The 26174-nt window shown below is 38.0% G+C and overlaps 1 protein-coding gene across 2 annotated transcripts in view; it reads right to left on the minus strand.

Annotated features, from left to right (window-relative positions):
• Positions 1-26174, minus strand: part of TMEM38B (transmembrane protein 38B) — a 61595-nt gene that overhangs the window by 30951 nt on the left and 4470 nt on the right. For both annotated transcript variants that reach the window (XM_043927227.1, XM_043927228.1), the window contains exon 2: positions 12938-13094. In XM_043927227.1, coding sequence (XP_043783162.1) covers positions 12938-13094 — 157 coding nt within the window. The remainder of the gene's footprint in view (positions 1-12937; positions 13095-26174) is intronic.

The raw sequence follows: 26174 nt of genomic DNA on the forward strand, positions 1-26174 counted from the left end.
ACCAGTGGCTCCCTAAACAGCCATTCCTGCTCTATAACACGTTAGCTTTTTAAAATTCCTTTGATGACTCACTCAACCAACACTCATTAAGGAATCATCATGTTCCTTCTTCTGTAAAGATTATAATTTCAACTTTAATTAAAATTGTAGCATCTAAGAAACTTTTAACTTTAAAGCGCTTCAAGAAAACATATCAAAAAAAAAAGAAAAAAAAATCAGAAAAGAAGGACTGCAACATAACATGAAATGGAACAAGAAGGCAATTTATTTCTCATATATTTTTAAGTCACTTAGATTAACAGAGAAGAAAAAAGACAAGGAATAGTGCTAAATAACAAAAGTTAGTCTAAAACAGGATACAAACAGGATGCGAGGCCACTGACAAATGAAAGTTGAAACAGTTAAAATAGGAAGATGAAATGAGAATTTAGGTTAATACCAAGAGTTGAGCTTCCCACAATTAATCACTGAGAACTCTGCCTTCAATTCCCCTTAATTCCTCTCCTCTGACTACCAAAAACAGTGTAACTTAACCAAGCCAAAAGAGAGCAATACACTAAATGCAGTTCATGTTAGTCCAGTAAGATAGCTTTTCTCTTGCTCTCATTACTCTAACAAATTAATAACTTTATGTATATTCTCTGAAAAAGACTATTACAGAATGACAGACTTATATAACTATACTTTTTATTGTATTTTTCCTCATAAAAATGCAGTCTGTTATGTAAATGTGCAATATATAATAACTGATACTTAGAAGTGAAAGGAAAATAAACTGGGGCATAAAAATCAATACACAGACAAATTGTAAAATATTTATTTCCTCCCAGAAACAGTTTTCAAAAGGAAAAATCCTATGAAAGGCTATACTGTCTTCCAAACAACACTAAACATACATGACATACCAGGTTACTCTTCCCCTTTGCCAGCAGATGGTGCTGATTCCAGATGTGAGCACCACGCGCTGTTATACTAAAGATGACCTTCCCAGGAAGTGTGTTCACCTACTCCCTTAGTTTAGCTTGCTAGAGTTAAAAGTATATCACAAGCATTATTTTAATCCCTCAAATTAAAATCAAATGAAGCAAAGATTAGAAACTTGTTCTCAACATTAAAACCTGACAAAAGAAAACATTAAATACACTGTCTTTAAGCAAGCACCATATTTCTGTATTTAAGGGTCTGTGAATACAAAGACAATGTATTCCCCAAATCCAAAACAAAACGCTGTGCAAGTGCAGAATAAAGGACTAGGTAGCTTTGAATCCTGCCTCCAGCTACTAGATACCTGTGATTCCTTGGGCAATTTATTTAAGCCTTCTTGTCTCAGATCCCTTATCTACCAAATGAAAATAAAACGGAACTTGCCTCACTGGTTTCCTGTGAGGTTAAATGAGAGGACAAATGTAAAGCGCTTAGAAAAGTGTCTGAAACGGTAGTACTACATCAGTGGCTGTTATTGTTGTTGTTTAGTAGTACCCAACAAAACAACCAGAACCAATAAAAAAGGTCATCAGAATAAGAATGAATATAGATATTAATATAATAGATTATACAGCAATGAGAAGGAACGTACCACAGCTACAAACAAAACACAGATGAATCTAAGTAACATAATGCTGAGTGAAATAAGCCCTAGAGAACTATATAAAGTATAATACTCCATTTTAAACCAGGGCAAAAAACAAATAAAACTAAAAAGATACACTGTTCAGATATTCATATGTAAGATATACCCTTTTTCTAAAATGTAAGATAAACACAAACAAGGCAGAAATTATCTGTGTGAAAACTGCAGGGAGATGGGGTGAGAGAGAGAAATATGAGTATTTAAGTTATTGGTGCAGTTCAGTTCTTAGATTTAGTGCAGTACAGTGGAGGTGTAAATTAGCATAATCATTTGAGAAATGATTTGTCATTATCTAGTAAAGCTTAAAAATCACTTTCCATATAACTCAATAAATATACTCTTAAGTTATACCAAGAGAAAAATCTTGCCCATTTGTATCATGTTCTTAGCAACATTGTAATAGAAAAAAAATGAAACAATTCTATGTCAACAAAGAAATGGATGAAATACCACCACAATTCATTCTGATAAGCTATCCAGGAGAGAAAATCAGTAAATTATAACCATACGCCATAAGGCTGAATCTCAGGAACAAAGGCTGAACAAAAAAAGCAAGTCAATGAAAAATACATATATATAATTCCATTTATAAAACTGTCATGAAATATACTGTTTAGAAATATATATGCCAGAACTACACAGAAAAGTAAAGAAATGATAGGTACAACATTAAGAGTAATTATTACCTGCGAGTAAGGAAGAAAGGAGATGGGATTGGGCTGAGCGTGGCAGGTCACACAAGGGACATCAAAACTAATGGCAAGTGTTCTGGGAAGAGGGTGGCAGCAGTAGTCACACAGATTTTGATCTCTTCAAATCCCCACATAAAAACAGACAGGGCAACTAGACAGCAAAGCCAAAATCCCATCCACAGCACTTACAACAAAACTATGTGACAAGGTAGCCCTTCAAATCCCAAAGTGTAAACGGGTAGAGGCAAATCACCGGCATCCACAGATCTAAACTGCTTGACAGGAAGAAGCAAGTAAGCGGCAACTAATGGACCTAAGAACAAAACAGCTTCAAAATACCTAATGGGTATTCACTAGAAAACACAGCAGGCCAACTTGGAAAACAACAACAGCTGAAACTGGAAGGATTCTGACATTTCCAATACTAGGTGAGACAAAGGGTCCATGATAAGAAGGTCCATAGGGGTTGGACCAACGTAGTCCCTATGAACTCTGAAAACTGATCCACCTAGGCTCCCTTCTAGAACAAGTCCCATAGTGAGAATCAAAACTGAGGATGGACTTCCCTGGGGGTCCAGTGGTTAACAATGTGAGCTTCCACTGCAGAGGCCTCAGGTTGGACACGTGGTCAGGGAAGTTAAACATGCGGTCCAAAAAAACAAAAACTGAGCAGGACAGAACAGCAAAAGGAGGGGAAGGCACAGACCAAACTGCGGAAGAGGAAGAGACCAGTGAAAGCGCAGAAAGCAAGTCATCCTCTGAATACTATATTACAACAACAGTTGCAGGAGCTCTACGAAGTCAGAGAATCTTTCATGAATTTCACTTTATCTTAAAAGTTCAAGAAACCTGATTCCACATAAAAATGACCAACAGAAAATTATCAAGGTCAAATTTATATAAATTTATTATTATAAGAGAAAAAAAATCCCCATCATGAAAGTACTCAGGTAAATGTGTTCACAAAACAGATCAAAACTGCAACCTATTTCAAAACTAGGTAAAACCGTTAAGTGATACAACACTTAAAAGAACAATGCACATCAAAAATAGAAAAACTGAGAACTGGATATAAAATACTCACGAAGAGTAGGAAAAAAAAATAAAGAAAAAAATTATTTCAGTAATAAAGACCAAACTAGAAGGAAATCAAAGAGAAATAAAATTTTAAAAGATCAGGTAAAAAAGAAAATTTAAAAATTTTTTTAAAGACATAAAAAGGTTTATTGAAGAAAGGCAAAAAAGAGCCAAAAAGAGTTCCTGGAGAAAATCAAAGCAAGAGAAGAGTATATATAATAAAACAGTTTTCTCAATTTAAAACACACACACATACATAGCTACTAAAAAGGACAGACCACATACCTAAAAATATTGACCCCTAAATGACCAACACCTAGTAATATTTAATTTAAATTACTAGACTTTCATGCCAGAAAAAAAACTTCAGAGCATTCAGAAAAGAAGAGCATGTAACTTAAAAGAGAAAGAAAATTAAATGATCAGTTTTTCACAGAATGCTTCATAACACAAGAAAACTGAGAGTAACATATTTAAAATACTCAGACCTGAAAGTATGATCCTATGATCCTATATCCAATAAAACTGACTTTCAAGTACAAAAAACACAAACTTATCAACACATGAGAATCTGGGGACTACTATTCCAGATGAATGAATTAGAGAAAAAAACCTTCAGAAAACCAAAATTACTACAGACACAGACATAAGGCCTGATTAAAAAAAAAAATAAAAGATACAGTTAGCTATAAAACAAAGACTGAAAAGAAATTAAGAAGGGAAGAGTACAGTACATAATAACTATTACTATGACAGTTTAGAATGGTATATCTATTTTGAAAATAGGAAGAGAATGAAAAGAGTACATGCAAAAAATTAATATTTTCAGTAATCATATCAGTGGTGGTATTCATATTATTACTCCAAAACTATTGTGTATGGCATGAATGATACAGAATAAATGAGCGGTGTTGAAATATCCTACTTCTATCATGTCTGTGTCCTTAAGAATCGAAATTCTTCATTTCAGTTCAGTTCAGTCACTCAGTCAGGTCTGACTCTTTGTGACCCCTTGGACTGCAGCACACCAGGCCTATCTATCCCTCACCAACTCCCAGAGTTTACTCAAACTCAGGTCCATTGAGTCGGTGATGCCATTCAACCATCTCATCCTCTGTCGTCCCCTTCTCTTCCCGCCTTCCATCTTTCCCAGCATTAGGGTCTTTCCAAATGAGTCAGCTCTTCACATCAGGTGGCCAAAGGATTGGATTTTCGGGTTCAACATCAGTCCTTCCAATGAACACCCAGGACTGATCTCCTTTAGGATGGACTGATTGGATCTCCTTGAAGTCCAAGGGACTCTCAAGAGTCTTCTCCAACACCACAGTTCAAAAGCATCAATTCTTCAGTGCTCGGCTTTCTTTTTAGTCCAACTCTCACATCCATACATGACTACTGGAAAAACCATAGCTTTGACTAGACAGACCTTTGTTGACAAAGTAATGCCTCTGCTTTTTAATATGCTGTCTAGGTTGGTCATAGCTTTTCTTTCAAGGAGCAAAGCATCTTTTAATTTCATGGCCACAGTTATCATGTGCAGTGATTTTGGAGCCCCAAAAAATAGTCTCTTACTGTTTCCACTATTTCCCCATCTATTTGCCATGAAGTAATGGAAAAGACCCTGATGCTGGGACGGATTGGGGGCAGGAGGAGAAGGGGACAACAGAGGATGAGATGGTTGGATGGCATCACCGACTCGATGGACATGGGTTTGAGTAAACTCCGGGAGTTGGTGATGTACCGGGAGGCCTGGCGTGCTGCGATTCATGGGGTCGCAAAGAGTCGGACACGACTGAGCGACTGAACTGAACTGAATGGGACCAGATGTCATGATCTTAGTTTTCTGAATGCTGAGCTTTAAGCCAACTTTTTCACTCTCCTCTTTCACTTTCATCAAGAGGCTCTTTAGCTCTTCTTCCTTTTCCGCCATAAGGGTGGTGTCATCTGCGTATCTGAGGTTATCGATGTTTCTCTTGGCAATCTTGATTCCAGCTTGTGCTTCATCCAGCCCAGCGTTTCTCATGATGTACTCTGCATGTAAGTTAAATAAGCGGGGTGACAATATACAGCCTTGACAGACTCCTTTCCCTCTTTGGAACCAGTCTGTTGTTCCATGTGCAGTTCCAACTGTTGCTTCCTGACCTGCATACAGACTTCTCAAGAGGCTGGTCAGGTGGTCTGGTATTCCCATCTCTTTAAGAATTTTCCACAATTTGTGGTGACAAAAACAGTCAAAGGCTTTGGCATAGTCAATAAAGAAGAAGTAGATGTTTTCCTGGAACTCTCTTGCTTTTTTGATAATCCAGCAAATGTTGGCAATTTGATCTCTGGTTCCTCTGCCTTTTCTAAAACCAGCTTGAACATCTGGAAGGTCACGGTTCATGTACTGATGAAGCTTGCCTTGGAGAATTTTGAGCATTGCTTTACTAGCGTGTGAGATGAATGCAATTGGGCAGTAGTTCGAGCATTCTTTGGCATTGCCTTTCTTAGGGACTGGAATGAAAACTGATCTTTTCCAGTCCTGTGGCCACTGCTGAGTTTTCCAAATTTGCTGGCATATTGAGTGCAGCACTTTCACAGCATCATCTTTAGGATTTGAAATAGTTCAACTGGAATTCTATCACCTCCGTTAGCTTTGTTCGTAGTGATGCTTCCGAAGGCCAACTTGAATTGACATCCCAGGATGTCTGGCCCTAGGTGAATGATCAGACCATCGTGATTATCTGGGTTGTGAAGATCTTTTTTGTACAGTTCTTGTGTATTCTTCCCACCTCTTCTTAATATCTTGTGCTTCTGTTAGGTCCATACCATTTCTGTCCTTTATTGAGCCCATCTTGGCATGAAATGTTCCCTTGGTATCTCTAATTTTCTTGAAGACATCTCTAGTCTTTCCCATTCTATTGTTTTCCTCTATCTCTTTGCACTGATCACTGAGGAAAGCTTTCTTATCTCTCCTTCCTATTCTTTAGAATTCTGCATTCAAATGGGTATATCTTTCCTTTTCTCCTATGCTTTTCACTTCTCTTCTTTTCACAGCTATTTGTAAGGCCTCCTCAAACAGCCATTCTGCTTTTTTGCATTTCTTTTCTTGGGGATGGTCTTGATCCCTGTCTCCTGTACAATGTCTGGAACCTCCGTCCATAGTTCATCAGGCACTCTGTCTATCAGATCTAATCTCTTGAATCTATTTGTCACTTTCATTGTATAATCGTAAGGGATTTGATTTAGGTCATAGCTGAAGGGTCTAGTGGTTTTCCCTACTTTCTTCAATTTAAGTCTGAATTTGGCAATAAGGAGTTCATGATCTGAGCCTCAGTCAGCTCCCAGTCTTGTTTTTGCTGACTGTACAGAGCCTCTCCAACTTTGACTGCAAAGAATATAATCAGTCTCACTTTGGTATTGACCAGATGGTAATGTCCATGTGTAGAGTCTTCTCTTGTGTTTTTGGAAGAGGGTGTTTGCTATGACCAGTGCATTCTCTTGGCAAAACTCTATTAGCCTTTGCCCTGCTTCATTCTGTACTCTAAGGCCAAATCTGCCTATTACTCCAGGTGTTTCTTGACGTCCTACTTTTGCATTCCAGTCCCCTATAAGGAAAAGGACATTTTTTGGGGGGTGTTAGTTCTAGAAGATCTTATAGGTCTTCATAGAACTGTTCAACTTCAGCTTCTTCAGCATTACTGGTTGGGGCATAGACTTGGATTACCGTGATACTGAATTCTTAAATCAAAATTCTTAGTGTGGAAGAAAGAAGACACATATGTAACGGAGAAAAGTTACATAAATTCTATGTTCCTGAATTTGAGTTAGAAATATCAGTGAACTCATGAGTTATTTTATCCTTATTTTTCCGAGCTCTGTCCACTGAGAAGATCGAAAAATCATAAGTAATTAGGAATAATGAACATGTCTAGTGTTCAGACTGTGACCTTGAAATACCTTTTCTCCTAAAAGGAACCAGTTTCCTACAGAAATTAGTAATTCCAAAAGAAAGTACAGATGAATCTTGTATTAATTAAGTAGTAAGGAAGCTAATCAAAGTCTTACAAGCCAATCTGAAGAGATTCCCACTGGTCAACAAAGGGTCAATTTGAGCTTTAATAATAAGAAAATTCCAATTTATTGAAACCCATAAAATATGCTTAATCCATGAGCTCATACTTACTTAAAAATTTTTTTTTAATTACAACAGCAACAACAAAAAATACTGGTCACTTCTGAAGAACAGCAGGGGACCAATTCATAATCCTGAAAACTGTAAATAAAAAGCAAGAATCAAGTATTTATTCCTCCTTTCCTATATGAACAATACAACTTGGGAAACCAAATAATGGATGATTAGTGGGAAGTATTTATTTATACTACTACTTAAATTAACATATAAAAGAAAAGATGGACTATTGCCATTTTGAAATTCTCAATTAGTTATCAGATGAAAGTCATTAAAAGAGTACTAACATCAATCAAAAAAAAAAGCTAATCACACATTCTGGTTTCTTATGGTCTTGCTAATTAAAGCGATCTGGAAGGAGAAGGGGACGACAGAGGATGAGATAGCTGGATGGCATCACCAACACAAGGGACATAGGTTTGGGTGGACTCCAGGAGTTGGTGATGGACAGGGAGGCCTGGCGTGCTGCTGTTCACAGGGTCGCAAGAGTGGGACACGACTGAGCGACTGAACTGAACTGAACTGAACATGAATCTGCTCTGGATTCTGGATCAATCTGCCAATTATTAGGAAACACAGAGAACAGAGCAATATAATGATCTGCACCATGAGTATGCAATCAGTAAACTCACGAGCATAGAAAAATCTACATGTCAAACAGCTCTGGTTCTTCAAGAGACAACTATAAGGAAAAATGGAACGGAAAGGGAACTGATAAAATCAGAGAGACTTAAGAGACATTAAAATTTTTACTGGGTGTAACTAAATTATAGTGTCTTGTAATGAACATCTGGATGATAAAATTTTGTATGCAAAGAAGTCATAAACATAAAAGTCAGGATAATAGTGTGCTATCATCTATTATTTGGTTACCTAGTTGTATCGTTCATTTAGGAAAGGAAGGATAAATACTAGATTCTTGCTCTTTGTTTACAGTTTTCAGGATATGAATTGGTCCCCTGATGTTCTCCAAAAGTGACCAGTTCTTTTTGTTTTTGTTATTTAAAAAAAAAATTTAAGTAAGTATGAGCTCATGGATTAAGCATATTTTATGGGTTTCAATAAATTAGAATTTTATTATTGAAGCTCAAATTGTCCCTTCATTGACCAGGGGGAGTTTCTTCAGATTGGCTCTTGAGACTGATTAGCTTCCTTGCCAGTTAATATAAGATTCACCTTGTACTTTCTTCTGGAAGAAAGAATCCAAATCAAATTCAGGTTAGACCCCTTTATCTAACAAGACCATAAGAGACCCAAAATGTCTGATTAGCTTTTTTTTGCTGACGTTAGCACTCTTAATGACTTTCATCTGATAACTAATTGAGAATTTCAAAATGGCGATAGTCAGTCTTTTCTTCTTTTATTATTTAAAGTGGAAAGGGAGTTGTGATTGGAATGTGACACCCAGAAGGAACTTCTGGGACAGATGACAAAGCTTTATTTCTTGACTTGGGTCATGGTTTCAAGGATATACCTAGCAATAATTCATTGGGCGATATACTTGGTTTTATGAATTTTTACTTTATAATAAAGTATTTTTGTAAGACGACAGAGGATGAGATGGTTGGATGGCATCACCGACTCAACGGTCATGAGTTTGAGTAAACTCCAGGTGGTCAGGGAGGCCTGGCATACTATAGTCCATGGGGTCACAGTTGGACACAACTGAGAAACTGAACTGAGTATTTTTTTAATGTAAATGATGGATATACAAGTTTTTATTGTGTCATAATTCTTTGTACTCTGAATATTTTATAAATATTCCTTTGTACCTATTCAATATTAATTGAAACTTTTAAATTAAAAAACACATACTGTTTATAATGAAAGTTCTTCTTGGTTAAGAGCATGCTAATTTGAAATTGAGACCCTATCATTTATCAATATATCAAGCATCAATTTCCTCTTGTATTAAATGGGAATAATAAAAGATTTCAAGTTAACAACTAAATACTATACTATTAGTTAACTACATAAAAATGCATTTATTTTCCATTTCTAACATATCTCTTAGTTTCAGCCAAGAAAGTATATATCTATAGACAAGCAAGTTTATTTCATTTAATGAACCACTAATCAAGATCTGTAATTTCCAGCCACTCGATTACAGAAATCCCACGTAACACAAGCAGTCCATTCCTTTAGCAATGTACTAGAGCCTAGAACAGTAGTACTTGGCACACAATCAACAAAACAAAGTCCCTGCTCTGATAGGCTGCTATTCTAGTGGAGTGAGGCAAACCGTCATAAAAAGAAATAAACAGAGGACACCAGACAGCAATAAATCTAGGAAGGAAAAAAAGAAGCATGATGAGATAGTCATGGGAGAGGAGGTATGTTTGTTAGAGAAGACCTCTCCAAAGAAAGAAAACATGAGCCTTCTGGGAAAAGCACACCACAGAGAAAAGAGAGCAAGCACAAAGGCACTGAGACGGAACAGTGCCTTTGTGTTCCAGAGAACGGCAACGCCAACATGACCAGAGCAGGCTGACAGGAACAGACCAGAAAGCCATTACCACAGAGTGGAAGCAAGATTTTACAGTCTTTCAGGGTATGCTAAGAGTTTTGAATTTTCCTCTTAATAAGATAAGAAAATACTGATCATAGAAGTAACATGTTCTAAGTTATTTTTAAATAATCACTTTTTATCCACTATATCGAAAAGAGTTGGATACGACAGTGACTAAACAGCAGCAAAAATAAAGACAAGACTCAGGGGGATAATGAAAGAAGCAGCTAGACCACTTAGGAAGCTACTGCAACTGTCCAGGCAATAGTGGTAGTTAGTATATAGGAGTAGAATTGAAAGTGATGAAAAGTGTCAAGAGTCTGGATATCCTACTCTCATATAGCTTCAGCATCTAGACACATTAAAAAAAATTCTCCAAAATGTTAATATCCTTTTAAAATATTGCTATAGAAATAAAAGTCCTTGAGAAAATGTTTTAAAACACATAGTAACTGGAAGGTTATACTTTAAGAAATAGTTAAGCAAACAAATGAGAGAAAGTGGTTATGAAGTGTCAAGGCTCTACAGTCAGGCTTCCTGGTTTTGATCCTAGCTCAATCATGTACTAAATATGAAAAGAACAGTGAAGCATTTCTCTATGCCTCAGTTTTCTCATTTTTCAAATGGAAATAATAGGAGCTACTTCATTAGATCCTTATGATATGACAATGAATATAAAATTTAGCTGACATATGGTAACAGCTCAATACATATTTGCTATCCAAACTTATTGTTCTACTCCAAACAGTTTCTATGGCTACGGGTTCCCACTATTTTTCCCATTGCTACTACTATTTATAACATCCCCTTTTATAACTGGTTACATATTTACATGGAGAAGGAAATGGCAACCCACTCCGGTATTCTTGCCTAGGAAATCCCACGGACAGAGTCTGAGCCTAGTGGGCTACAGTCCATGGGGTCACAAAGAGTCAGTCACGACTTAGCAACTGAGCACATATTTAAAATGATCACAATGGGGACTTCCCTGGTGGTCCAGTGGTTAACAATCTGCCTTGCAATACAGGGGAAGTAGTTCTATCCCTGGTCAGGGAACTAAGATCCCACAAGCTGTGGAGTAAGTGAAGCCCCTGTGTCAAAACTACAGAAGACCAACTGCCACAACTAGAGAATCCATGTGCCACAACAAAAAGCTCCATGAGATGCAATGAAGATCTCTCATGCTGCAACTAAGACCCAACTCAGCCAAATAAATAAAGTTTTTAAAAATTAAAAAAAAAAGTCACAATAAAAATTAACTTCAAATGTTCCTAATGTTACATATTTCATTGATTTGATTTTTAATCAAAAGTTTCTGCTTTAGGTTTAACAAAGCTCTCTGATTGGTATTATACTTTGTTTTCAACTTAGAGGATCTCTCCTCTTAAAGATAACTGAAGTAGAATTTGCAAGAATCCAAAGCAATTCCTATTAACATTTTTTTCTTCACTTCAAAACAAAAGTAATGTTAAATTTCATAAGACTTGGAATAATCGAACAGAGTGTGACAAGAACAATTACCAGAAATATCATAATCACTTGGACTTTTTGTGTAGTTGGTCACACTCTTGATTATTAAGTTGTATAACTATAAGCACAGGTTAGGTTCACAAGATCAACTGTTGGGGGTCAAGTATTTGATGTCCTTTCATATTTGAAATGCTTCCACTAAAGACACAACCTCTTGAGAAACCTGTATGCAGGTCAGGAAGCACCAGTTAGAACTGCACATGGAACAACAGACTGGTTCCAAATTGGGAAAGGAGTACGTCAAGGCTGTACATTGTCACCCTGCTTATTTAACTTATATGCAGAGTACATTATGAGAAACACTGGGCTGGAGGAAGCACAAGCTGGAATCAAGATTGCTGGGAGAAATATCCATAACCTCAGATATGCAGATGACACCACCCTTATGGCAGAAAGTGAAGAAGAGCTAAAGAGCCTCTTGATGAAAGTGAAAGAGGAGAGTGAAAAAGTTGGCTTAAAGCTCAACATTCACTTGATGGGAAAACAGTGGAAACAGTGGCTGACTTTATTTTGGGGGGGGCTACAAAATCACTGCAGATGGTGATTGCAGCCATGAAATTAAAAGATGCTTATTCCTTGGAAGGAAAGTTATGACCAACCTAGATAGCATATTAAAAAGCAGACATTACTTTGTCAACAAAGGTCTGTCTAGTCAAGGCTCTGGTTTTTCAAGTAGTCATGTATGGATGTGAGAGTTGGATTATAAAGAAAGCTGAGTGCCAAAGAATCGATGCTTCTGAACTCTGGTGTTGGAGAAGACTCTTGAGAGTCCCTAGGACTGCAAGGAGATCCAACCAGTCCATCCTAAAGGAGATCAGTCCTGGGTGTTCACTGGAAGGACTGATGGTGAAGCTGAAACTCCAATATTTTGTCCACCTGATGAGAAGAGCTGACTCATTTGAAAAGACCCTGATGTTGGGAAAGATTGAGGGCAGGAGGAGAAGGGGACAACAGAGGATGAGATGGTTGGATGGCATCACCGACTCAATGGATGTGAGTTTGGGTAAACTCCGGCAGCTGGTGATGGACAGGGAGGCCTGGTGTGCTGAGGTTCATGGGGTCGCAAAGAGTCGGACATGACTGAGCAACTGAACTGAACTGAAAGACACATAAGAAAATGGTAACAATGCCTACCTCTAAGAGAGAACAGGGGAGATGGGTGAGAAAGAGATATACTTTGCATTTAAAACCTTGGGCACTATTTGGGTGCGTTCCCTTGCAAATGCATTAACTTCTAAGAACATAAATTATTTTTTAAAGAACAAAATACCATTTACTAACAATTTACAGAACAATTTTTTAAATAGTTCACCACAATGGCAGCTTACCAGATTGAAGATGCCAGTAATATATTAGTGCTGTTTGCAAGAAACCTAAGTGGAGGCTCTGCAAGCAGTACACAGGATAAAATTCCTCCACCAAAGCAGTGGAGCATAGCAGTAAACCAGCTTGACAGAGGATTCTTCCATGCCAGCTCTGCTGCTCCTGAAATGATAAAGTAAATGTTTGAGACACTGTGCACTAAACAAATCCTGAAGTACCAGTGGCACTAAAGAAACACACTTCTTAACTTCATAATTTTCCAGAACTTACTATTACTCATAAGTATGACAATCATGATCATCATAAACTGTATCTCTTGTTCTTTAAATCAGCACTGGAAACATTTTTTTAAGACATGGGTAACTTGGGACACCTTTAAAATACCCTCTTTAGGACCTTACTGGACTTCCCTGGTGGCTCAGACAGTAAAGCAACTGTCTACAACGCGGGAGACCCGGGTTCAATCCCTGGGTCGGAAAGATCTCCTGGAGAAGGAAATGGCAACCCACTCCAGTATTCTCGCCTGGAAAATCCTATGGACGGAGGAGCCTGGTAGGCTATAGTCCATGGGGTTGCAAAGAGTCGGACATGACTTAGCAACTTCACTTCAGGATCGTATTGCCAGTTTCCAAGTAGTACATTATTATATGGACAATCTCCCCATCTACTGTCTTCTTTCATTTCCAACCCTACTGTAAGTATGTCAGTTAATATATCAAAGTAATATATTAAGAAAACTTTATAATCTTAAGTACTTTAGAAAATAAAGCTGAAAAACTAAAGTTTCAATATGACAGACTTGAAACAGAATGATAAAATAAACTCAGAGGTAAAAGGCTGATGAGAAATAGGTATTAACATCATCAAATGTCTCGTAATAGATTATTTATTAATTACAGAGAGAAACAGTAACTTTAGACTGGGCAAATTTTGCAGACATCACTATAAACAAACAATATCAGGTGGTCTCTGATATTATGCACTAAGGACACATCACTGCTACTATACCAAAACTGTATAACCTCAACTAGTTTAATTATACAAACTCAAACTGAGGGTTATTTTAAAAAAACTAACAACAAACACTTGGTCTATATTTTAACAACATAAAGGTTAAAGAACACACACCAAAAAAGTCTGACGAAATGTTTCAGATTAAATGACATTAAAGAGACAACTAAATGCAATGCATTTCCCTAGACCATATTTCAGAACAAGAAAGAACATTTATAAAAGAACTTTATGGACAACAAATTGATAAAATTTAAACATGGATTGTGGCTTTAATAATAGCATTGTATCACTGTTAAAATTCCTGATTTTGATAACTGTAATGTGACTCTTAAAATCAACACACTTAAATAGTCAGAAGTAACTGGGCAAAATGCCTCCAATTTACACTAAAGTGGTTCTGCAAAAATACAGAGATAAAAACATTCAGAGAAATGGTAAGGTACAAACTTTTACTCATAAGATGAATAAGTTCTTGGGATCTAATGTACAGCATAATGACTATAGTTAACAATACTACATAATACTATATTATATCCTTGAAATTTGCTAAGAGAGTAGATTTTAAGTGTTGTCACCACACACACACACACACAAAAGGTAACTATGTGAGATGATAAACGTGTTAATTAACTTTATTGTGGTAATCACTTCACAATGTACTATGTATATCAAATCACCACATTGTACACTTTAAATATACATAATTTTGTTAATTATAGGTCAATAAAGCTGGGCAAAAAACTAAATAAATGGGGCAAAATGTCAGTTGGTGATTCTGGGTAAAGTACATGGGAGTTCCTTGACCTAGTCCAGCAACTTTCTATAAGTGAAATTATTACAGGAAACAGTACAAAAAAATTTTTTTAACCTGGCCAGAAAAATAAAAGCAAATTATAAAAATGAAAGTAGAAACTAAATAGATGCTAGAGACAGGCAATCAATAAAGCCAACCCAAAGCTTTTCTTGGAAAAGACCAATAAAACAGAATATTGTTCAGTAAGTCTGAAAAATGGGTGTGGAGAGGGGAAGGAATGAAAATAATGTATAATATTAGAAGCAAAAAATTGAAATATTTGAGTTTTTTATTATAAGAAAACATGTAATAAAGGTGAACATATAGTTGAAATGGAAATTGAAATGGACAATTTTCCTAAAAAACTGTATATTGCAAAATCCCCTTAAGGATAGATAGAAACTTGAACACACAAATAACTAAGAAAAAAAAAAATTACAGGGTAGTCCAAGATCTATCCTAAGAAAGGTGTGAGACCCAGATAAACTAATGGACAAATACCAAATAATTTCTTATTACTCATTTTTATATTATATAACCATTATAGAGTTTAGAAAAACTTAAATTATTCTGTGAAACAACACAACACCAACATAAAAAACTGTAAAGAAAGATAAGGAAGAGAGATAGAATGAGAGAGGAAGGAGGATGGGAGACAGGAAAAAGGGAGGAGAGACAGGCAGGAGGGAAGGAAAAAAAGAGGAAGAAGACACTGTAAGTCACCCTCTAATTTTAACTTATATAGTACACAAATATATACATAACAAATTGAAATCAGTAGTTTTTCAAAAGGATCACAAATCATAACCAGGTAGATTTTTCTCCAAAGAATTTAAGGAAGGTTCAACACAAATTCATTAAAATCATTCACTATACTAACAAATTAATACGATCACTCCTTTAGACAGACAGTAAAAAATCACTTGATAAAAATTTTAACATTTTTTTTAAAAATCTAGTAATCTAAGAACAGGAAATAAAAAGCCATGAAGAAAAAGATTTATAAGTTTGACACCATCAAAATTTAAAACTTCTGAACTCCCCTGGTGGTCCAGTGGTTAAGACTCCACCTGCCAATGGTTCAATCCCTGGTCCACAAAGATCCCACATGTCACAGGGCAACTAAGCCCATTTGCCACAACCGCTGAGCCGATGAGACCTAGAGCCCATGCTCTGCAAAAAGCAAAGTCACTTCGATGAGAAGCTCGTGCACCACACCTAGAGAACAGCCCCCACTCACTGCAACTACAGAAAATCCACACCCATTAAGGAAGACCCAGCACAGTCATAAATAAATAAAGACAACTTGTTAAAAGAATTTTTCTAACCTCTATGTAACAAAAGACTAGGATAAAATATTTTTTAACCAATAACACAAATTCCAGAGTCCCCATAAAGACTGAGACAGAACTGTGCGTGTCTCCTGTGGAGGTTCGGGTCAGCAGTGGATGGCCGCAGGGGCAGGGGCTCTGAGTGCAGTAGACCTGGGTATGGCATAAGCCCTCTTGGAGGAGGTCACCATTAATCCCACCACAGAGCCATGAGAACTTACACAGGACTGGGAAACAAACTCTTGGTGGGCACAAACAGAACCTCGTGTGTACCAGGACCCAGGAGAAAAGATCAGTGGCCCCACAAGAGACTGACCCAGACTCTAAGTGTCCAGGAGTCTCCGGCGGAGGCATGGGTCGGTGGTGGCCTGCTGCAGGGCTGAGGCCACAGAGTGTAGCAGTGCCTGCAAGGGACCTTTTGAAGGAGGTCTCCATTATCTTCATTACCTCCCCCATAGTTTGGCCCCAGGTAAATAACAGAGGGAACAAAGTAATGTCTCTGCCCTTTAATATGCTGTCTAGGTTAGTCACAACTCTTCTTCCAAGAAGTAAGTGTCTTTTTATTTCATGGCTGCTAGTCACCATCTGCAGTGATTTTGGAGACCCCAAAAATAAAGTCTCTCACTGTTTCCACTGTTTCCCCATCTACTGACTATGAGTGACTACAATTTAAAAACTTAGAATGGGGACCTAGCAGATAGTAAGCAACAAGTATTAGCTATCATTATTATAGAAGTGTGTGTGCTAAGTCTCTTCAGTCATGTCTGACTCTTTGTGACTCCATGGACCACAGCCTGCCAGACTCCTCTGTCCAAGGGATTCTCCAGGCAAGAATACAGGAGTGGGTTGCCATATCCTACTGCAAGGGATCCTCCCAACCCAGGGATTGAACCCAAGTCTCTTACAACTCCTGCACTGGCAGGCAAGTTCTTTACTACTAGCATCACCTGGGAAGAGAGATATTATGGAAGTAAACAGAAATAAAAAGAAAATTACCCCTTCCTCTCTACTTCTACCTTTTAATCACACTCATTTTCTATAGGGTGACAACTTCCAATCTTTTTTCCTATGCTTATTCACACACATACACTCCTTCTCCCCCTCAAGACCTTCTCCCTCAACCTTGCCTTGTGTGTGTCTCCCTCTCTCAGATATACCCAGACTAGCTCTGCAGACACATTCTGGAAATGGGAGCTCTTAACTGAATGAGAGCTATTAATACAAAGGATCCATCACTGCACAGTTACTATGAAGGCACATTCCAAAATAATTGATTACTTTTGGTAAATACACTATTAGGGAATATGTCTCTATCCCCATTACAATTATCCATTTGACACTTGTCAGGGAGTGTTTGACGGGAGGATTCCTACGTGCTGTCTCTCATGAGTCCTTTGTTCCTCTTCAAGCGGAACAGCACGCTGCTCCCAGGGACTGAGGTCATTGTGTGAGGCAGGCTTGGGTCTCCTTTAGTAAACATTCTCTTTAGGACAAAACTGCTTAGTCTCGTTCCCCTTTCTTGAGATATGGATTGTGTCCTGACCTTGTGACTACATTACCCCTTGTTCCCTTGGTAACGGTTGCTGTACGTTTGGTTTTCTGATCTCTATCATTCCCGAAAGAAGTTTCTTGTACCACAGCCTATATATACTCATAGGAAAATCATTAAAGCACATTTGCTCCATCAGAGCTTAGGTCCCCAGGTCTTTTTTGTCTCTCTTTCTCTCTTTCTCTCTTTCTCTCTCTCTCTCTCTTTTTCTGGCTGACTCTCTGGAGTGCGGAGACCCGTTGTGCTCACTTTTCTGCCCGGGCTTCTAAGACCCCCTCGAGAGGGCGCCTGGTGCCTTCGTGAGCGATGCAAGTCCTGTGTCAAGGATTTTATTGGTCCTGTGCGTAAACCAAGGGATATCAGCCTCTTTCTCTCTTTCACTTTCTTATCGTCGACTCCGTACCACAAGGTTCCGGTCCATTAAAGGACCCCAACAGACACTAACAATTTGGCTTAGACCAGGGGTCTCCAACCTTTGGGATCTAATTAATGTCTGAGATCTGAGGTGGAGCTAAATAAGAAATAATAGAAAAAAGTGCACAATAAATGCAATTTGCTTGAATCATCTGGAAACCATCCCCCTGCACCCCAATCCATGGAAAAATTGTCTTCAATGAAACCAGTCCCTGGTGCCAAAATCGTTCGGGACCACTGGAGACAAATTCAAAGAGATCCAAAACGTTTTCCTTTGACTATTAAAACAATCCAAAGCAAGTTAACTAAATTTGATGCTTTCACATAAATTATTCACTCATGTAATATGCATTTCCAGTTTAGTCTGTCAAAATAACTTTCCTTTTCCCTCAACGTACCAGTATTTTATCCTTTCCTCCTGAGACATATCATTTTCTAGATTTGTTCACAAGTGTTAATTCCACTATAAGACTGTTACCCCTTGAGACACTTATGAAACTTTGTATAAAGTAGATGCTCTATAAATGTTTACTGTACTACAGAAAAATGTATATGCAATATTTCAAGAATATATGACAATTTTACTACCATTAATGTCCCTTAGTTTTATCGTAAGTCATAAAGAGAGACAGCTGTAATTACATACCAGTTCTGTGACTCTTTGTGGGACTTTTAACCTACAGTTAAAAGTAGGTTAAACTTTTGTTTAAACTTCAACTTTCATAAAGTGAAAATAATACATAACTTCTACGAATTTAAAATGAGAGAATATACATAAAAACACATATATACTACCCAGTACATGTCAGACACCATGTTGATTTAATTGCTGAATGGATTGATTACTGACAATAGAGAAGAGAGGCCAGGAAAATGCAACCCTTGGGCTGCTTCTGACTCAGTTCTCTTGAGCCCAAGATATAATTCTTTTGAGTTCTGACTGCAAGGCTGGGATGAGAGTGACACATCATGGCACTGAAGAGGTCCTTGTAACCCCAACAGTCTTTTTTTTTTTTTTTTTTAAACATTTATTTTTATTCATTTGGCTGCATAGAGTCTTAGTTGTGGCATGTGGGATCTAGTTCCCTGACCAGGGATCGAACCCAGCCCCCCTGTATCAGGAGCGCAGAGTCTTAGCCACTGGACCACCAGGGAATTCCCACCCCAACAGTCTTAAATCAATGAAACTAAGGTTTTATTAGACCAAAAAGGAAAAGAAAAAATAGTTGAAGGCAGGGTCTTTCTCATACCAGTCTTTTATGCCTAGTTTTCAAAATGTCAGCCAGAAAAATTTCTCTAACTCAAACAGATTTTCTTTAAATCTTTCTTCAGCACACACATTGTGGTAATACATTTTTCACCATGAGACAATCTTACAAGAAAGTATTTGGGTATTATGTTCCTTTGTATATATCATACCAGCACCAGAGTTAGTTTAATGTGAACTTAAACCATGAAAATACAAGGACTTCGCTGGTGGTCCAGTGGCTAACACTGGGCTTCCACCGCAGGGGTGCAGGTTTGATCAATGGTCAGGGGATCCTGCAGGCCACATGACATGGCCAGAATAAAAATAAAATGCTTTCAAAATTTAGCTTAAAGAAAAGAAAAAGAAAATACAGGGAAAAAGAAAAAAGAAACAGCTGTATATCTTTAGGGCATATAAATAATTTTCAGAAGAAAAAAATGTTAATATATTGCTAATTTCTCCTCAGTTTTAAACAAAGGTGTATTCCTCTGGCTAAGAAATAAGCTATGTTAATTTAGACACATTATTTTTAACATACTGACATTTAAAAGAGAAAAAAAAATTATCTGTCCTACCTTAAGATATTTGTGATACATTATCAATAGAATTATTTCCCCCAAACTCTTAGCAAAATTTGTCACACTGAAACCTGAATCTAATTCAAAGTATAAGACATTGAAACATACAACCACCAGGGGACTTTAACATCAAAATAGTTTCATTATGAAATGAAAGCTGAGAAATAAAGTCACATTCTATGCTGTTAAATTCACTTAATATCACACCCAGAAAATAATCCCATTCTCTGCCCAAATGAATGATTAGACTATGTTTAAAACAGTTGTATTAACTTAGCTAAAACAAAGCTTAGCAGGGCATTTTTAGTGTACTGCACACGTGACTTCCTCATTTTCACATTCTCAGTCTAGTTTTACTCCAGTAAAACACTCAGTCTAATGTCTCTCTACGAATTAGTTGCACTGTAGCTATTTTCAAACAGCATTAAGCTTGCTGGTGCTTGATGTGACTTCCAGAAAGAAGCAGGGGAATGTTCTAGCCATCTTAAAGCCTTATCACCAGATGTTAAGTATTTTTAAATTGCATATTAAACTGTCCTAGTCTTTCCCATTTATAGATTTATCTCTTTAAAAAAAAAAAAGAAAAAGTAACATAATATATCTTACATGCCTCAAGTACATTTTTTCATCGAAATTATTTGAAAATAATCATGTAGGCAACAGAGGTTTACAGATTATCTGTGACACAATTCAAGGAGTTTCAGATCAAATCATAGTGGGCCAAATAAAACCACAGATTCAGCCTGTCCCCCAGTTCCCCACTGTATAACCAGAACAGACATACTTAGCAACTGGCACACTCCCCATATTGATTCTCTGATCCACAAAATAAGAACCATTATGGTAGGAATGATCAAGCAGAGGGCTTCGCTGGTGGTTCAGTGGTAAAGGATCCACTACCTGATAGCTCAGTTGGTAAAGAATCCACCTGCAATGCAGGAGACCCCGGTTCGATTCCTGGGTCAGAAAGATCCCCAGGAGAAGGGAAAGGTTATCCACTCCAGTATTCTTGGGCTTACCTTGTGGCTCATCTGATAAAGAATCTGCCTGTGGAGAAGGAAATGGCAACCCACTCCAGTATTTTTGCCTGAAAAATCCCATGCACAGAGGAGCCTGGTGGGCTACAGTCCATGCGGTTGCAGAGTCAGACACGACTGAACACACACACACCATGCCCCCACCCCCGTCTCCTTTTATTCCTGATTAGACTCTTAGCCTCTGTAGGGACTACTTTTGGAACCTCATCCTCAGGTTCCTCAGGTCTGCCTTGGAGGTGTTGCTGGTGCCCGCTTGGGAACCCGGATGCCTCTGCTTCGCAGCGCTCTCCTGGCAGGGCACAGGGAAGCAGCAGGTGGCCATGCACTTGGTTTGCTCCTGGACTGGCTCCCGTGTGATTACTACATCTTCTCCATGTCACCTTCCGTGTGGAAGCCTTCTCAGCCCTTCCTCTAAGCTGAGGTTCACCTCTCTGAAAGAGGAGCTTGGGCATTGCTAAACTATGTTGATCTCTGCAAAAGCAAGATGCATTTTCTCCTGAGGTCTGTGGTAGTCAGCTCCCAAATGAAGCTTAATAAAGGAATTAGTTCCAACTGAAAAAAAAAGAATCTGCCTGCAATGTGGGAGACCTGGGTTCGATCCCTGGGTTGGGAAGATCCCCAGGAGAAGGGAAAGGTTACCCACTCCAGTATTCTGGCCTGGAGAATTCCATGGACTGTATGGTCCATGGGGTCCCAAAGAGTTGGACATGACTAAGTGACTTTCAAGTATATATACGTATACACCAATGCAGGAGACATAAGTTCGATCCCTGGGGAAGATCCCTTGGAGGAGGAAATTACAACCCACTCCAGTACTCTTGCCTGGTAAATCCCATGGACAGAGAGGAGCCTGGCGGGCTACAGTCCACAGAGTTGCAAAGACTAGGACACAATTGAGCAACTGAGCACAATCAAGTAGAAGCCACTAGAGTTTCTTCTCCTTCTCACCAAGATGTTTTTAAAAAGCAGTATTACAGAGATGAGTGCCATGATCAAAAAACATGAAAGATGATGATAGCTATCACATTCCATTTAACAACTTGCCTGTTTATGTGTAAAGCAGATGGGTCTTGAAAAATAACTGAATTATAAATAAATGCAGACAGGTAGTAACTCCAACTGCAGCTGGTATTCAAAATACAGTATTTTTACTGGAACAAATTAGTATTAATCCCTGTAACCTGGTAAATAAATGCTTTTTTCTCCATATTAATTTGCAAAGAATCCCAAAAGCACTTTGCTTTTACCTGGCAGGTTTAACAGTACACTATCACATTCTTGCCTCAGATCTCTGTCAACACTCCTGCTCTCCAAAAAAGTCCACAGAGACTTTGATCTTACTGAGAGTTCACAGAATGTCACAACTGCCCGCTACACTGAAGGCATTATGCTGACTGGATCTACAAACAAGAAGTAGCTAGCACTTTAGCTATTTTAACACAACATAACGAAAACCAGCAAGCATGTAAGTTAAACCTTACCCTTAAGTTTCTGCACCACTCAGAGTCCAATCAGGAAACAGAAAATATAGTTTTATTAACAAAGAGAACTTAATATAAAGAAGTGGGCATAAAATCATAAGATCTGAAAAGGTAAAAAGTAAATATCGTGGTGCCATAGAGGTATAACTACAGAAAGCTATTACCACTCCTGGGGGAACACAAGATACGCTCAACTTATTAAAACTTAGAAGCTTGGACAAAGAGCTCTTTAGAGTCAAAACTGAGATTCCCGAGGAGGACACACTGCTCAGCTGGTGTTCTAGTCCAGCTCACTCACTGCATAAGCAATTGAGTTTTAAGTTCTCATCCCAAGCTACCTCGATAGTGGTAGAGTTTGAACTAAACAATGGTCTTCTGACTTCTGATTTTATGAACTCTTTCTACTACAGGACACTTCTTGATTAGTATTTGGTCAGGTCACTCAAATATTCTAACTTTCCTTTAGATTAAAAAATATTAAAGATATTTAAGTAAGATTCTCTGAACTCAAAGAAGTAAATTATGGACTATCATTTCTGAGATACGCTTTTCTACCCCGCACTGGGCAGAACCTGCTCTGGCTTTATAAGGCATGGTATAACAAAGGGGGCATGGATGTTCTATTGAGGATATCATAGATGTTCTATTTTCTCTGGATGTTGCTTAACTTAGTTGTGCATATTCTGAAAATTCACTAAGCTGTACCTTTACAATTATTTTTGTACTTTTCTGTATGTTTTTACGTGGGAATTCATAAAGATAGCAAAATTATGCTGCCACCTTCCCAGAATCCTAAAAACTGATAAATTCCTATCTTACTTATCTTTTCATCTGTCACAGATTACAGGAAGGAACAATGACAAACTTTATTTCTGGATTTAATTCCTGAAAGCAAATGAGAAACTGATTGGTGATGTAGAAACGGCCAAAACCATGGGAGAAAATAACCATGTCAAATGACAACTTACTGAGAAATTGTTAAATGTTGAGAAACCAGAATCTGCAAAAAGAGAGCTAAAGAAAAGTTCAGAACTTTGACATTAGCCCAAGAACTAGCTCTATGATTAACTAAACTATGTGACTTAAGTAAAATTATTTTATTCCTATAAAAGTATTCCTCATCTGTAAAATGAGTTCAATACTACCTACCTAAAGAGATATATGAGGATTAGAATTAAGACTCTGGGATGTTTTGCCTGTTATCTGAAATGAATATTGTTATTGTGTAAGAAAGGCAGCAGCTGTAGGGGCTTCCCTGGGGGTCCAGTGGTTAAGAATCCACCTGCCAAAACTATGTTGAATAGTAGTGGTGAGAGTGGGCACCCTTGTCTTGTTCCTGATTTTAGGGGAAATGCTTTCAATTTTTCTCCATTGAGGGTAATGCTTGCTGTGGGTTTGTCATATATAGCTTTTATTAAGTTGAGGTATGTTCCTTCTATTCCTACTTTCTGGAGAGTTTTAATCATAAATGGATGTTGAATTTTGTCAAAGGCTTTTTCTGCATCTCTTGAGATAATCATATGGTTTTTATCTTTCAATTTGTTAATGTGGTGTATTACATTGATTGATTTGTGGATATTAAAGAATCCTTGCATTCCTGGGATAAAGCCCACTTGGTTGCTGCTATCCAAAAGTCTACCAGCAATAAACGCTGGAAAGGGTGTGGAGAAAAGGGAAACCTCTTACACTGTTGGTGGGAATGCAAACTAGTACAGCCGCTATGGAAAACAATGTGGAAATTTCTTAAAAAACTAGAAATAGAACTGCCATATGACCCAGCAATCCCACTTCTGGGCATACACACTGAGGAAACCAGATCTGAAAGAGACACATGCACCCCAATGTTCATCGCAGCACTGTTTATAATAGCCAGGACATGGAAGCAACTTAGATGTCCATCAGCAGATGAATGAATAAGGAAGCTGTGGTACATATACACCATGGAATATTACTCAGCCATTAAAAAGAATTCATTTGAATCAGTTCTAACGAGATGGATGAAACTGGAGCCCATTATACAGAGTGAAGTAAGTCAAAAAGATAAAGACCAATACAGTATACTAACACATATATATGGAATTTAGAAAGATGGTAACGATAACCCTATATGCAAAACAGAAAAAGAGACACAGATGTACAGAACAGACTTTTGGACTCTGTGTGAGAAGGCGAGGGTGGGATGTTCAGAGAGAACAGCATTGAAACAAGTATACTATCAAGGGTGAAACAGATCACCAGCCCAGGCTGGATGCATGAGACAAGTGCACGGGGCTGGTGCACTGGAAAGACCCAGAGGGATCGGGTTGAGAGGGAGGTGGGAGGGGGGATCGGGATGGGGAATACATTTAAATCCATGGCTGATTCATGTCAGTGTATGGCAAAAACCACTACAATATTGTAAAGTAATTAGCCTCCAACTGATAAAAATCAATGAAAAAAAAATAATAAAATGAAAGCTGTCATGGCCTGAAAAAAAAAAGAATCCACCTGCCAATGCAAAGGACACAGGTTCGACCGCTGGTTCGGGAAGATCTCACGTGCTGTGGGGCAACTAAGCCTGTGCACCACGATGTAGCCCATGTGCTATAATGACTGAAGTCCACAGGCCAAGAGCCTGTGCTCTAAAACAAGAGAAGCCACTGCAGTGAGAAGCCTGCACACTGCTACTAGACAGTAGCACCCACTCTCTGCAACTAGAGAAAGTCAGTGTGTAGTAAGAGAGACCCAGTGCAGCCAAAAATAAAATAAATATTAAAAAAAAAAAAAAAGAAAGAAAGGTAGTACAACCTTATGTGACACTGTAAGGAAAGAACAGGAAAGGGAGGATGAGCAGGGGAAGGGGAAAAGATGACAATGACAACAGAACAATCAAGTTCTTCTAGGGATATAAGAATATCTTTCATCCTAGTATCCTCAACATCTAATATAGTATTAGACCTAATAAATCGAACAGCTGCTTAATGAACTACATATGATTTGAGGGAAGATAGCAAAATAGTGGTCAGAGAATTAAGAAAAAAATAATAGATTTTGTATGAAAAATCAAGTAAAAATCTTTGTGGATTAAATTTTTAGGATGTCTAACAGAAAATAGCAGTCTGAGTATTTTCAGATTGATAACAGTGCAGGACTAAAGAAATCTGCTTATTTTAATGAAAATTTAAATAAGAAAAAAAGAGAGGACAGATTAAAAGCAAAAGAAATTAAAATTAATGACAAAAATATTCTGCAAATATGGTTTCTAACCAACACTCCTAAAAGAGCATTTTCCAACTTCCTAATAAAATACTTGACTCTTTGCAACCCCATGGACTATACAGTCCAAGGAATTCTCCAGGTCAGAACACTGAGTGGGTTCAGTTCAGTTCAGTTCAGTCACTCAGTCAGGTCTGACTCTTTGCAACCCCATGAACCACAGTACGCCAGGCCCCCCTGTCCATCACCAACTGCTGGAGTCCACCCAAACCCATGTCCACTGAGTCAGTGATGCCATCCAACCATCTCATCCTCTGTCGTCCCCTTCTCCTGCCCTCAATCTTCCCCAGCATCTGGGTCTTTGCAAGTGAGTCAGCTCTTTGCATCAGGTGGCCAAAGTATTGCAGTTTCAGCTTCAACATCAGTTCTTCCAATGAACACCCAGGACTGATCTCCTTTAGGATGGACTGGTTGGATCTCCTTGCTGTCCAAGGGACTCTCAAGAGTCTTCTCCAACACCACAGTTCAAAAGCATCAATTCTTCGGTGCTCAGCTTTCTTTATAGTCCAACTCTCACATCCATACATGACTAATGGAAAAA

This window comes from Cervus elaphus, chromosome 16, assembly GCF_910594005.1.
Source record: "Cervus elaphus chromosome 16, mCerEla1.1, whole genome shotgun sequence".
Taxonomy (NCBI): Eukaryota; Metazoa; Chordata; class Mammalia; order Artiodactyla; family Cervidae; genus Cervus; species Cervus elaphus.